General features: G+C 38.0%; 1 protein-coding gene across 1 annotated transcript in view; it reads right to left on the bottom strand.

The window, feature by feature from the left end:
• The window catches only part of l3mbtl1 (L3MBTL histone methyl-lysine binding protein 1), a 74,900-nt gene extending 59,893 nt beyond the window's left edge, over nt 1-15,007 (bottom strand). The window contains exons 1-4 of the mRNA XM_020527221.2: nt 14,981-15,007; nt 9,874-10,044; nt 8,532-8,740; nt 4,213-4,363 (exon numbers count right to left, since the gene is read on the bottom strand). Coding sequence (XP_020382810.1) covers nt 4,213-4,363; nt 8,532-8,740; nt 9,874-10,009 — 496 coding nt within the window. The 5' untranslated portion in view covers nt 10,010-10,044; nt 14,981-15,007. The remainder of the gene's footprint in view (nt 1-4,212; nt 4,364-8,531; nt 8,741-9,873; nt 10,045-14,980) is intronic.

Below are 15,007 nucleotides of genomic sequence, written 5' to 3'. Positions count from 1 at the left end.
GGAGGGCATAGGTTTAAGGTGAGAGGGGAAAGATTTAAAAAGGAGCTGAGGGGTAACTTTTTCATGCAGAGCGTGGTGCATTTATGGAACGAGATGCTTGAGAAAGTGGTGGAGGAGAGTACAATTAAAACATTTAAAAAGGCATCTGGAAGAGTATATGAATAGGAAGGGTTTAGAGAGATATGGGCCAAATGCTAGCAAATGGGACTAAATCAGAACTTTTTCCCCAGCCTTGACATTCTGGAAACTGCTAAATGTGCAGCATGTTTCCATTCTGATCAAACATGCACACACTCTATCCTTCTGAATAGTTCTGTCTTTCTATCTCCATGTGATATGCTAACAACAGCCGTTTATTTTCTCTTCTACCCTTGTTTCAAATATACTGAACTGTTCACATCAAGGTCTATTTCAAAGCTGCAAACTTTCATTAAAAATACACATATCAACAAACTTGAGAACCCAGACCTCCAACACCATTCACAGAACAAACTTAAAATTAAACAAAATATACAGACTTCCCTCTTTAATACACACAATATCAAAATAAAGATCAAAATTAAATCATCATTTCTCCATCTTAGAACCCAAGTTCCCAAACAATAATATATATAATCCTTCATCACCATTCTTGACACAGCAGTCACTTAATCGGTCGTCCATTGACATCTTAAATGTTATTCCCTCAACCATTGGTGCACAGTGGCAGCAATGTATACACATTCTACGTACATTCTGCACTGCAGCAACTAATCAAGATTCCTTCAAAAGCACATTTGAAACCCACAATCTCTACCATCTAGAAGGATAAGGGAAGGAGATGCATGAGTGTATCATCACCACTAATTTTCTCTCAAGCTACACACAATGCTGATTTGGAACTACAGTTTTGATCCTGCAGTATCATGTAATCAAAGCCCAGATCTATCTTCCTGACAGCAGTGTGGGTATACCTACTGTGATGGATTGCAGCAACTCAAGAAGGCATCCCACCGCTACTTTCTCCAAGCAGTTAGGCACGCCCACACCCCATGAGAACATTATTAAAAATGACATAAATAATAACCTCGTAGCCATGTACTAAACAGGAAATAATATCAAGCTGTTCACAGGGTTTTGATTTAATGCAGGCTATAAAGAATTCTCCTGTGTCCCTCACATAAAAATTTTGCTACGTGACAATCTTAGATATCAGACAGAAGCATTAGGAACTTATGTGACTTATGTACCATATAAATGGTTCTCCACATTATCTACTATAACACTTCACCAATAATTTACTGCCAAGATGTTTAATAACTAATAAGAATGGTTGTCTCCTTTAAAGAAACAAAATAACAAATGATTTACATTGATAGGCTTTCAGGCAGATAAAATATCTGCAAATATCAGTTTCATTATCATCTTTATGGAACCAGAATGGAATATTCCTTTAATTAGAATCAGGTAACTAATTAACTTGAAACCTATTAACATAACTATGCATTTAAAAGTATTATAGACCAGGCCTGACCCCCTCAAAATATTTTAAGAAAGTAGCCTAGACCCTAACTTTTTCTTATTTTAATTGCTGATATGAAATGGATGTTCCAGGTGTGATGCAACTGATCAAACCATTTGGCTTTACGTAAAGCAAAATTTATTTAAACACTACAATTGAAACACGAACAAAAAAAAGTGGAATTTAGAATAACTTAACTATTGGAAAATTTAGCCGAATACTCAATACAGAAACTTTAATTAACCGTTCCAATAATGGTAACATCGCATAAACACACCTCTTGGCAAAAGGTAAATTCAAACACCGATTCTTGCAGGCAGGAGGGAACAACGTCCAGAGACAGATTTCAGAGAAAGTTAGCTAGGAGTCCTGTCCTGAAACTTGCAACTCTTGTGGACTCAAACAGCTTGTGACTGCTACAGCTAAAAACAAACTAGATAAAAACTGAATGGCGAGAACTGGCCCCTCCCCTTCCATTGTTAAACTGTTCAACTTCGTAGAGTCTTCAGGACGTCTGCCTTTATAACCTCTTTTCAGGAAAAAAACACTTCTTAAAGTGACAGCATCGTCACAAAAGTAATTATCAAAGCTTTTCTGATTAGGTAGAAATGTAATGTTACATCATTTTAAAAAAGACATGATTCCAATTAGTTATGAGCTCTTCACTGAATATTTAATGAATAGACATCTTAAAAACAAATTTCTAAATTAGAAACAGATTTAGTTTTCTTTCTCTTCATCCTGCTCCCCTCACCAACCTTCGCAACAAAAGATGTTGTCTTTGTGTACGGCTTATAGAAAAATTGTGAATTAATTCTTTAGCAACAGATTTAAAGCTTTGTTGAAGCACACAGAAGAAATCTCCATAAGAGCTCACAATGAAAAAAATAATGGGCACAAATGTACATCTTACCACCAAAATATATCCTGAAGCACAGCAATAGGGAAATGGCAGCATAGTGGTAATATCACTGACTGGTAATCCAGAACTGACAATATCTGGGGATGCAGCTTCGAATCCAGATGGTGAAATTTGAATTCAATAACAATCTGGAATTAAATGTGGCCTAATCATGATTATGTAACCATTTATTATTGCTCTAAAAATCTTTTTCGTTCACTAATGGCCTTTACGGAGGAAATTTGTTGACATATCTGGTCTGGTCCTCATGTGATTCTGGATTCATACAATGTGCTTGTCTCTTCACTGCCCTCTGAAATGGCCCAGCAAGCCATTCCATTCAAAAGCAATTGGGATTGGTCAACACATGCTGGTCTCACCAATGGTCCCCTCCCTCCCTTCCTACTTTCCCCTCTTTTTTGCTGTCAATGCACTGACCTGATTGGTTTTGCATGTAAACTGATAATCGACTCTTCTTCAGAACTGGACCCAAAATGCTAAATTGACGTTTCGGGTCAGGACCCTTCTTCGGAAATTTGAAGAAGAGTCCTGACCTGAAACGTCAACTTTCCTGCTCCTCTGATGTTGCCTGGTCTGCTGTGCTCCTCCAGCTCCTCACTGTGTTATCTCTGACTACAGCATTGGCAGTTCTTATTATCTCTGAAATGTTAAGTTGGCTTTCTCTCCACAGATGCTGTGGACTTGCTCAGTTTCTCCTGAAATTCTGTTTTTGTTTCAGATTTCCAGCATCTGCAGTTCTTTATTTTGTTTTTGTGTAAAACAATGTTTATTTTCACAGATGCAGTAGCTGATAATTAAGGTATAACTTAATTTAATTAAAATTAACTCCAGACTGTATGACTTCTCCAATGGCAGACCTTTCAGCATTATTGTGGTAAACGAGGCCAAAATGTTTCAGCTAAACTATTCATTTGGTAACTTGAATCTTTAGACTTGAAAATATATTGATCACTTGCAATTGATCTAAAATTGGAGTGTTATAATTGATCTCCGTGTCCCGTGGGGATAGGAAAATATGGCCAGTGCTCCAAATCTCTTTCTGAGGGCTCTGGCTAGATTTACATATTGTGCAATTTCAGTGCAGGTAGAACTGGACACAGCTAAAATGTTCATTTGACCATTATGGTAGAATTTAGGGGAGGTGACGGCACAGTAGTTTTATCGCTAGACTATTAATACAGGCATCCAGTTAATGCTCTGAGGACCTGGGCTTCAAATTCCACCATGGCAGATGGTGGAATTTGAATTCAATAAAAATCTGGAATTAAGAGCGTAATGATGTCCATGAAACTATTGCCGATTGATTCACAAATGTCCTTTAGGGATGGAAACTGCCATCCTTACTGGGTCTGGCATACATGTGAGTCAGACCCACAGCAATGTGACTGACTCTTGACTGCCGTCTGGGCAATTAGGTGGCTTTGCCAACAATGCCTACATCTAGTAAATGAACTTGAAAAAAAGTTGTTGATGTTCACTGTTGAAGCTCAAACATAAACAATGACACCTGATAAAAATATTGGATGACCCCATCACATGTGAAACTGCTGGCTAGCAACGGTGTCATTGTCTTTACCAAAATAAAGAAACTTTAAGAAAAGAAAGAGGTCTTTGTTTCCTCATTTCCCACCTAAAGGAGTCTGGAAAGGGCTAACCAAAGAACAATTCCAAAAAATATGGAGCATAAAATAATTCTAAATGCACTGTGCACTTAGATGGAGTACAATGGCAAATTGACATTAAGCTGAAACCAGAAGCACCAATATATTTCCCAGTGGACATATCTTACATTCATTCGGAGAAGTTGTATTCCAGCCAGCCTCACTGCAAGCATCACTCTCCGCTTTTGTTTTAGTGTCTACAGATACCTCTGACAATGACTCTGTCACAACACCTTCTGTGCTGATAACCTCCAGGACACCGAATTCATTCAATCGGAACTGAAAAAATAAACAAATACACTATTTAATGCTCATCCAACAAAACAACAGAGACACTTAAAAGCTGCAAAAATTGAATTAGTTCAACAATATAATGATGCAATATTTTGTTCCATTTAATTCCCTTTGATATGAAAGGAAAATCAAAGTAGTTTCCAAAATTATATTTTATTTAGGCTTCAAAAATTTATTGAATAGAATAAATTTAGATTATTGATTTAATTCCAATTGAAGAAGCAGAGAAAAATATCACACAATTAATGCACACATATTGGTTTGATGTAACAAGGCGTGGAGCTGGATGAACACAGCTGGCCAGGCAGCATCAGAGGAACAGGAAAGTTGACGTTTCGTGTCTGGACCCTTCTTCTACTATCTCTTGGTTTGATGTAGCTGATTTTTACTATCTTTGAAAGAGCTGCACAATTAGTCTCAATCCTCTATTGTTTCTCCATAACCCCACACCTTTTCCTTCCTAAGTATATACCCAATTCCCTTTTGAAAGTTACTGTTGAATCTCCTACCGCCCTTTCAAGCGGTGCATTCCAGATTATAACAATTCACTGTGTAAAAGAACGTGCTTGCTCCCCCTCGCTCTCTGTGCTTGTTAGTTACTGACCCTCTGCTGGTGGAAACAGTTTAGGTCAATAAATGCATCAGAACTTATTGGGAATCATTTTGTACAGTTTCAGCGGCACTGTGATTCATAATGTAATTAACAAGATATAAAATAATACGGACCAGTTTTGTTTTTGCAACCAACTCCATATAGAGAGCATGGATAGAGCTGGAGTGTTTTCTGACAATGTTGTATGGTATATTCTCTGTAAGGTAAATGTGACCAAGCTATTCTTATTTGCCTATTAAATACACTAATCTTCAAAAGTGGCTGAGAAAAACCTTGATAATACATTTTGGGGCTAATTCTCATAAACATGTTGCATTGGACAGCACTTATTCTCCAGGTACAAAGCATAGAAAAAAGAAAAATGCTAAGTTTTTGCTGTGTTTACAATATTTAGGACTTTACAGGGCCCAGAGATATACCAATAGGCATTTGCCTTCAATACATCTTTATCTGGTGTCTTAATGCAAAAAAGGCAGGAAGGGAGATTTCTGGGCTCCTACATCACCCTCCTGGCATTACAGATCCAACGCAAAGGTGTTACAAGAAACTGGTAACAGAAATGTCAGCAGAGCTCCCCCTCAAACTAAAGGGTTTGAGAAGGCTCAATAAAAAGAGGGAAAAGGGTTAAAGTACCAGTTAAAATTGTCTTCCAGACTTTGGGTCTTGGCTGCTCTGTGCAACAGAATTTGATAAGGACCTATCTAAAACAACACTTTGCACTTAGTCCACTTTATTGCTTCTTCAGGTCATCTCCTGCATTAGAAATTCTCCAGTTTCATGCAGAACCAATATGGTTTTGTCAAAAAGAAATCATGTCTTCCTAGTTTATTGGGGTCCTTTGAGGAAATAACTTGTTCTATAGATAAAGAGGAATCAGTGGATGTATCATATTTAGATTTCCAAAAGGCATTTAACAAGGCACACTAGCAAAGTTTATAACAGAAAATAAAAGCTCGTGTGGGGGAGTAATATATTGGCATTGATAGTAGATTAGCTTGCCAACAGAAAGGAAAGAGTAGGAACAAGAAGGTCTTTTTCAGGCTGGTAGGATGTCACGAATGCTGTACCACAGGGGTTGATACTGAGGCCCCAACTCTTTACAATTTATATAAATGAAGGGACTGAAGGTATGGGAGCTAAATTGGCTAATGACAAAAGATAGGTAGGAAAGTGAGTTGTGACGAGCGTAAGAACTAGGAGCTGGAGTAGGCAATTCCGACCATCAAGGCTGTTCCACCATTTAATACGGTCATGTCTGACCTCATCTCATCCTCAACTCCATTTTCCTGCCTGCTCCCCATAATCCTTCAACCCATTACTAATTAAAATCCATCTATTTCCTTCCTACATTTACTCAATGTCCCAGCATCCACCACAATCTGGGCTAGTGAATTCCACAGATTCACGACACTTTGAGAGAGGTAATTTCTCCTCATCTCTGTTTTAAATCTGCTACCCCTTATTCTAAAACTATGACCCCTTGTTCTAGATTGCCCCACACGAGGAAACATTCTTTCTATGTTGACTTTGTCCATCCCTTTAGCATTTTATATACATCAATTGGATTGCCTCTCATTCTTCTAAACTCCAGAGAGTACAGACCTGAATTACACAATCTCTCTTCTTCAGAACAGGACATAAGGAGCCTAGAAAGGCATATAGATAGGTTAAGTAAGTGGACAAAGATCTGGCAAATGGAGTATAATAGGGGGAAGTGTGAAATTGTACATTTTGAAAAATTATATTTTAAAAGTATATTATCTAAATTATGAGGGTTGCAAGTTGCAGAGAGATCTGAGTGTCCTATTGCATAAATCACAGAAAGTTAGCGTGCAGATCAAGAAAGTACTCAGCAAAGCCAGTAGAATGTTATGTTCTATTATGAGGGGAATTGAATGGAAGAATAAGGTGGTTATGCTTTAGTTACCTGGGAAAAACCATATCTGAAGTACTGTGCACCATATTGGTTACCATATGTACGGGAGAATTTTAATGTGTTGGAGGCAGTTCAGAGAAGGTTTATTAGACCAACACCTGGAATAAGCAGATTGCTTTGTGAGGGAAGGCTAGACAAGCTAAGCCTGTATCCTCTGGAGCTTAGAAAAGTCAGAGATGACTTAATTGAAGCATATAAAATCCTGAAAGGATGTTGAAATTATGCTTCCTGTTGTGGGAGAATCTAGAATTAGGAGTCATAGTTTAAAAAGGAAACACTGATTTAAAACAGAGATGAAGTAATTTTTTTTCCATCAGAAAGTTGCGAGCCTTTGGAATTTTCTTCCTCAAAAGGCAGTGGAAGCAAAATTTTTAAATAGTTTTAAGATAGGGGTAGATAGATTCTTGATTACTAAGGAGATGAAAGCCTATTGGAGATATGTGCCAATATAGTTACGAGGTTAGTATCAATCAGCCATGATCTTTTTGAATGGAGGAGCAGGTTCTTCTTGTTCCTTGTTTGAATGTTCAGAAACAACCATCCAGTGATGTTTTTTTCAAGTGCAAATGCAACTAACTAACCAATCTACTGACATCAGCACATCATTATCCCTAACATTTCTTGAGATTTCAATCCACAGCTGAGTAAAGTTGTCCACAATGCTCCAGGATGCAGAAGCAGTTTGGAAGACCTAGTTAAAACTGAATCTTTACAGGGCCAGCAACTTAGGAATGTAGGAACAGGACTATATTGCCATTAAATGAGATCATGGCTAATCCTTGGTGTAACTCATTACATTTGCCTTTGCTTATTAATATCTTTAATTAACAAAAAAACTATCAATTTCAGATTTACATTTAACAATTGATCTAGTATCAACTACCATTTGAGGCAGACAGTTCTAAATGTCTTCCACTTTCTGATATTGAAGTGTTCCTTAATTTCATACCTAAGAGGTTAGGCTGTACCTTCTCAATTATGTCCCCTCATCCTTGATTTCCTAAACAGTGGAAATAGTTTCCATTTGTCCTACTGAATCCCTTTAATTTTTTGGAAGCTTGATCAAGTCACTACTTAACCTTTTAAATTTCAGTGGATTCCTGTTTGCTTAATTACTGTTTATAATTAAATCCTTAGAGTCTAGATTCATCATTCTGGTGAATTGGAGGAATCCATATTTGGGTAGCTCGAAATATTGCAAAAATATTGGGTAAGCAAAGTAAACACAGATTTTGCTACATATTCAGATCAACATTCTATCTAATGCAAGTCCTAATTTGTGAACTCATTAACCAAATTTGATCAAGTTTATTGATGACCATACAGTTGTACAGCCTTCAGCCGCTCATATGCAGGCCCACATACCAACAAAACAACAAGCAAAACTGGGAGAGATATTACCTAGCAACAACATCTTTATGTGAGACACTGTCTCAAAAAAGGTCAAGAAAAAACATCAGATGGTTACCAGGAGAAAGGGAAAGTGTACTGTAACACAACATACCTCTACTTGCTTGATGGATTGTATCTATTATTTAGTATATTTTGTAAAAGGAGAAAAGAATGAATATTTCATAATGTAGAGTTCAATCAGGAAAGCTCACCTTCAAATTGCTCCCAGGTAAGGTAGCAATACCATCTTTCCATTCCAAAACACTGACCATGTCACATTTGTGTGCTGCAGTAATCAGTGGACTAATTGCTGCAGTCACTGGCACAGTGCTGTCGGACTGTTCCCCTTCGATTGGCAAAGAAGCACCTTGGTTTTCTCTGGAGAAATTCTGTGGTTTTCGATTATTCTCAGCTGGACTGACTGAATTTATATTTGGAAGAAAGTGAAGACAAACAAAACCTGACAATACATTTAATCAGTCTACAACAAGTGTACATTCCTTGAGACCCTCAAACTTATAAATGAAGCTGTGATAACTTTGACTGTTGTTATATTTATAGTGGGTAACATTAAATAATGCTTTTTTCATGACATAATCACTATTGTAATGTTGTTTAAAAGCAAACTAGAAAAATTCCAATTGGTAAAACAATACAATTTTAGCCATGATATCTGGTAGCCGAAAGAATATTTGGTTTGGGTAATCAGTTTGCTTTGATCCAGATCTATTCAAATCATACTGAAAATGGAACTAGAACTGCAACGTTAAGTATTTCTTAATGCAGGAACTCAATCAGAATCTTCCTTACACCTTGTAATCTATTTTTCTTCATTTATTCAGCTGAGAATTTCTCCCAGTCACACAATGGATTCTGCCTGTACCAATGGGGAGATAATTTATCCACAAAGCTACTCAGACTCCATTTCCTATGTACATTACGATTTGAAGTCAACTGTTTCTTACCAAAATTCTCATAAATTAAATAACCTACCTTTGTCTATTATAAACCAATCAAAGGTAATTTGAGATAACACAGTGTGGAGCTGGATGAACACAGCAGGCCAGGCAGCATCAGAGGAGCAGGAAAGCTGATGTTTTGGGTCGGGACCCTTCTTCAGAAAATCCTGACCTGAAACGTCAGACTCCAACATCTGCAGTTCTTACTATCTCTAAAGATAATTTGATTGTTCTCCCAACGACATTTATATGATGTTCTTAATTTTAAAAAAGTATGGAAGTTACAGAACTACAATACCAACTTCAGGCAATGTATCATTTTGTGTATCAGTAAAATTTGTCTTCACATGCAAAACATAGAAGTGAACTTGACTGCAACATATATAAACATTTATCCACTGACAAATTATGTGATATGACTCGAATTTTAAGTTTGTTTGTCCATACTTGAATATTTTTATTCTTAGTTCTTTAACAGCTTGTCCAAATATGTTAGATGAGTTCAACTTAAGGCAGTTAATCAATTATTGCCTAATGAAATTCATCTTTTAAACATATTTTCACAAATGTTCTTTGTTTTCTAACAGTGCAATACCTGGAATAATGAAGGCTTTAGTTGACAGGCGATCATTTTGAGTAGGGCTGTTGCTGCTCACTACCTGTAGGCTGACATCCCTGGGTGCAGTCACACTACTAGGCAACAGGACCTCCAATCCCACTCTGCTATTCATTACAAAAGTGGCTCAGCAGTTGATTGCAACTGGGTCTGGAGTGAAGTCAGCAAAATTGAAAAGTCAGTCATGTTCACAAAGTCACAAATTAGGAATTAGTTGGTACTTCATCTAATGCTTGCTCAGAATATTTGGTTTGTTCAGAACTTTACAAGTCATCATATCAGAAAATTTCAAGAGCTCCCAATTATGTCATACGTTGTGACATCTGTTCAGTTTTATAGTACATCTTTCTGGACAATCAAAATTAGCAAAACATAGCAGTTCAAAAATGGGTTCAATTACCACTTGAAAGTGCTGGGAACAGCCGACAAGCTGGCTGCATGTCGAGAGAGAAACAAAGTCATGATTGTGATCAGGGTCAGTGCCTAAAATGTTGAGCTGAATCTTATCAGCTGTCAGAGGCCTGCTTTGACAGCAGATGGTCAGCGAATTTTGGGAAAGACACACGGGCAGCTGATGTAAGGCACTCCACCTTCAGCCGATCTTATCGCAGACAAATGAACAATGGCAGCAGCAAATAGCCAATTAGTTCAATTTTCTAACCAACTGTTGCCAAATTGAAGGCACCGCTGAGTTCAGGTAGAAGATCCATCCCATGATCCTGGCAAAGTATGGCGTATTCCTTGAAGTGACCTCCTGGCAACATGCTTGGGAACCAGCAAAACCTCCTATGTTTAAACACCTGGAACTGGACCCCCAGCACTCAATCAGCTTCTGCCACTAGGCAACAGTATGGCCACTGCAGTGAGAATCTGACAGCTGTGCCTGAGAAAAATTTTAAAAGCTTGCAATTCCTCAAAGGGCTCCTCACCTCCCATGGAGCTGCTGGCTGAACAGTGCTGCATGCCATTCTGTGCGTCCAGCTAAGGAACTGCTGCTGCCATCCCTAAGTCGATGGTGCTCTCAGGTACAGCCTCCTAATTCGCTACCACCATAATACCATGCAGGAGATTATTCGTGGATTAATGGTCCCAAGATCTGAAAATCCTTAAAAGTTTCAAGATTCTGCCTGCTTACTCCTGTTAGAAAATATAAATATGCTAATTGTATGAATGCGTGTATATGGAAGTGCTCTTCTGCCAAAATGGTAGCCCCGTTCAACTCTCACTCCAGGACTTTGGAGACCTGGGTTTGAATCCCGCCATGGTAGATGGTGGAAATTAAATTCAATAAAAATCTGGAATTAACAGTCTAATGATGACTATGAAGCTATTGTTGATTGCCAGGAAAAAAAAATCTTGTTCACTGATGTCCTTTATGGACGGAAACTACTGTCCTTACCAGGAGGTCTGCCCTACATGTGACTCCAGAAATATGTTTGACCCTTAACTGCCCTCTGGGCAATTAGGGATGGGCAATAAATGATGGCCAAGCCAGTGTTTCCTCCATCCTGTGAATGATTTTTTTAAAAAAATTCCTTTCTTTCCACCAGTCAAGTGAAACTGTGATTTACTTCTTCTGAGTTATTATACTATTCCTTCCTCACCATAGAAATCAAATGCAAATTGAGTGATCAGTTTCCTGAACGGTTTAGACAACAATCATGACACTGAGCTTCTGATTGCTTGCCAATTTAATTTTCCATTCCTTTCTCATTCCCTAACCTTGCACTTCTACATGGTTTGAGTCAGTCATGGCTCGGAGATTAATAGTCTGGGATCAAGTTTCACCAAACAGTCATGAGCACAAAATTCTAGCTGACACTCAGTGCAGTATTGAGAGAGTGCTGCTTTGTTGGAGGTACTATCTTTTGGATAAGACATTAAACCAAAGTCTTGCTTATACTCTCTGATGTATGCAAAAGATTTCTTGGCATCATTTTGAAAAAGAGCAGGGAAATTATCCTCAGTGTTCTGGTGAATATTTATTTCTGTCAACATCACTGGAACTAATTACCCGCTCACTATTATACTGTTATTTTTGGGAGCTTGCTGTATACAGATTAGCTGTTATGCTTCATATTTTGCAACTGAAGATTGATTAATTGGCTTAAAGTGCATTGGGATACCATGAGGTCATGAAAAGCACCATATAAATGAAAAGATTTATTTGTGTGTCTCTTTATGTTTCTTTTCACCAACAATACACAATGTAAACTTGAGGAACAGCACCTCATCTTTCTACTATATAAATAGCAGCCTTCTGACTACCTCACAATGAGTTTAACAATTTTAACAACTACTTCAAGTTTCTCCGAGACAGCAGGTGTGATAATGGAGGATGCCTGCCTCAGCACCACTGCCGTTGGAAGAACTGTGGACTAGTATTTGTAGTGGAAGGATGTATAGATGAATTTCCAGCAGGATTCACTCCTGACATTTATCCCTGCTTTTTCTTTCCACCTGGGCTATAAACTCCTTCTTATGCCAGATTTACCACGTATCCCTCCTCCTCTCTTATCCTTTACCCATTAACACTGATCTTTTATATGTTCAACAGTCTCACTCTCAGCTTATTTTACCTTGTCATTTCCATCAATTTTGCCATTTAATCACTCCATTCACTCTCCCTTTGCCTCCTTTCTTGGTCACCTGGAATATCACTCCCCCAACAACTAGCAAATTACATTATAGAGAACTAGTAACAAAAAGTCCCAAAGTATTCCACAGGATTAAAGTATAGTGCCAAGTCACGTTGGATCAGATGACCAATAGAGAGGACAAAAGGAGTCATTTTAAGGAGTTAACAAGAGCAGGGTAGAGAGATGAAGAGAGATGGGGTGGCATGGTGGTTAGCACTGCTGCCTCACAGCGCCAGGGACCCCAGTTCAATTTCAGGCTCGGGTGACTGTCTGTGTGGAGTTTGCACATTCTCCCCGTGGGTTTCCTTCGGGTGCTCCGGTTTCCTATCACAGTCCAAAGATGTGCAGGTTAGGTGGATTGGCCATGCTAAAATTGCCCGTAGTGTTCAGGGAGGTGTAGATTCGGTGGGTTATAGGGGGATGGCCCTGGGCGGGATGCTCCGAGGTTCAGTGTGGACTTGTTGGGCTGAAGGGCCTGTTTCCACACTGTAGGGATTCTATGAAGTAGGGAGAGTATTCTGCAGCTTGTGGCCTCACAACTGAATGCACAACCTCCTAAGGTGCAGTAATTAAAATTGTATTAAAACTCTGGATTATTAGGCCAGAATTAGAAGAGCACAGATACTTCAGAATTTTATTGGGCTGGTGGAAATTAAGGAACTAGGGAGACATGAGGTCATAGAGGAATTTGAAAGTAAAGAATCAAGCCTTGCTTGATCAGGAACCAACACGATTCATAAGGAATTGGAGGGTTTTGCAAGATAAAGAGTTTGTATAACATTAAGTTTACAAAGGGTAGAATGTGGGATACCAGCCAGGACTGCATTGAAACACTCAAGTCTAGAGGTAACAAAGACATGAATGAGGATTTTAGTAGCAAAGCAGTTGATGCAGGGACAAAGTTGGGTGATATTACAAAAGGTGGAAGCTCTTAATTACGCCAGAAGCGTTAAGTCATCAGCTAATTTAAAAGATTTCCAACATCTTCCGGTTGCAATGAAAGACGGTCAACCTTAAATAGTAATGCTGTTTTTACCTCCACAGATACTGACTGAACTGTTGACGATTTCCAGTTCTTCAAAAAAAGTCAGATTTCCGTTGTTGACAAGTCATGTTTTACTTCTCCCTCCTTTTCTATCTCACAAAATGGTATAACTATTTGCCCAAAAAGTAAATGTTTATCAATAACACTGCCCCATTTCATCATTTTATCACAGTTTTGTCTAGCTATCATGTCCATTTCTGTGAAGTAAACAAATCTTTGTTTTCCACTTTGCCGATTAATTCATAATCAATTACTACGAGATTTAATTGGCCACAAGGGAAATTTCAGAATTGCAATTGAGGACTATGAAGACTTATAAATGTGTTCTATTAAAATACAGCAATTTTAAAAAGTATTACAATAATTCAAGAAATTTAGTTAACCTTATTTGCTTAATCTGGTATATGTCGGTGTTGAAGCCACACTACATTGCTCTATCGAATGAGGTGATGTTCAACGTGCACTAAATCTCTTTCCCTTTCGTTGTATAAATAATGCACGGGGCATGAATTAAGTTTAAAATATATTGCTTGTCATTATCAATGTGCACTTTATTTCCAGCGTACAATAAATAAATATTGCTGGACAAATCAAATATTTCTTCACCGGATTTCTGAAAATGAAGGCTAATTATTATTACTTTTAAAAAAGCATATTTCACACCCTGCCTGAAATGATCCGAAAAGACGGCTGAAAAAAATATTCCAGTTAAAGCAAACACTAAACATGTCATTAAATCACTGCAGTTTAAATGGCTTCAATCTTGCCATTCCTGTAAATGTGATCATGATAAATCAATTAACAGAATAAATCATGATATTCAGATTTACCTGAGCGGGGAATGTCACGACCATTCATTAGGAATTATCATTCATTTTTATTGACTAATAAAACCATGCACTAGGTTTTATTTCTTACCAAAATGGCGGAGCTGACAGCGAGCCAGAGAACAGAAGCCACAGTAAAATTCAGTGGGATACACTTAGATACATATGAACACCCTGAATTGAGATACAAGGGGTGGATCCACCGCCACTGAGCCCCCGTTTGTCTTTCCCTAATGTACGCCTTTAATTCTAGGCAGAGATACAGTTAACTAGAGAGTTGCAATGAAAAAGGTATCAAATTCGCAAATTGCTACTGCACACACTGCGCGGCACTTCTGAAGTCCCATTGATTTCCTGACTCCCTCATGTAAATATACATGATATTTAGTTAAAAACTGACACCCGCAGTAAAACCATAATGCAACTGTGAGGCAATGAATTAATTTGGCAGGAATATACAGAAATAGATGTTAAATAAAGGGTGACGCTATTTGCCCACTTGGGATCTTGTCTTTTTTGCCCCACTGAAGTCCTTTACGATATTTTACTAATAGTGAAATAATTGGTTTTCTTACCAATACAATACTCACTAGCGTCTTAGC

Source organism: Rhincodon typus, chromosome 19, assembly GCF_021869965.1.
Source record: "Rhincodon typus isolate 14 chromosome 19, sRhiTyp1.1, whole genome shotgun sequence".
Classification (NCBI taxonomy): domain Eukaryota; kingdom Metazoa; phylum Chordata; class Chondrichthyes; order Orectolobiformes; family Rhincodontidae; genus Rhincodon; species Rhincodon typus.
Note: the sequence above shows the minus strand (reverse complement) of the source record. Positions and strands in the feature narration are given on the sequence as shown.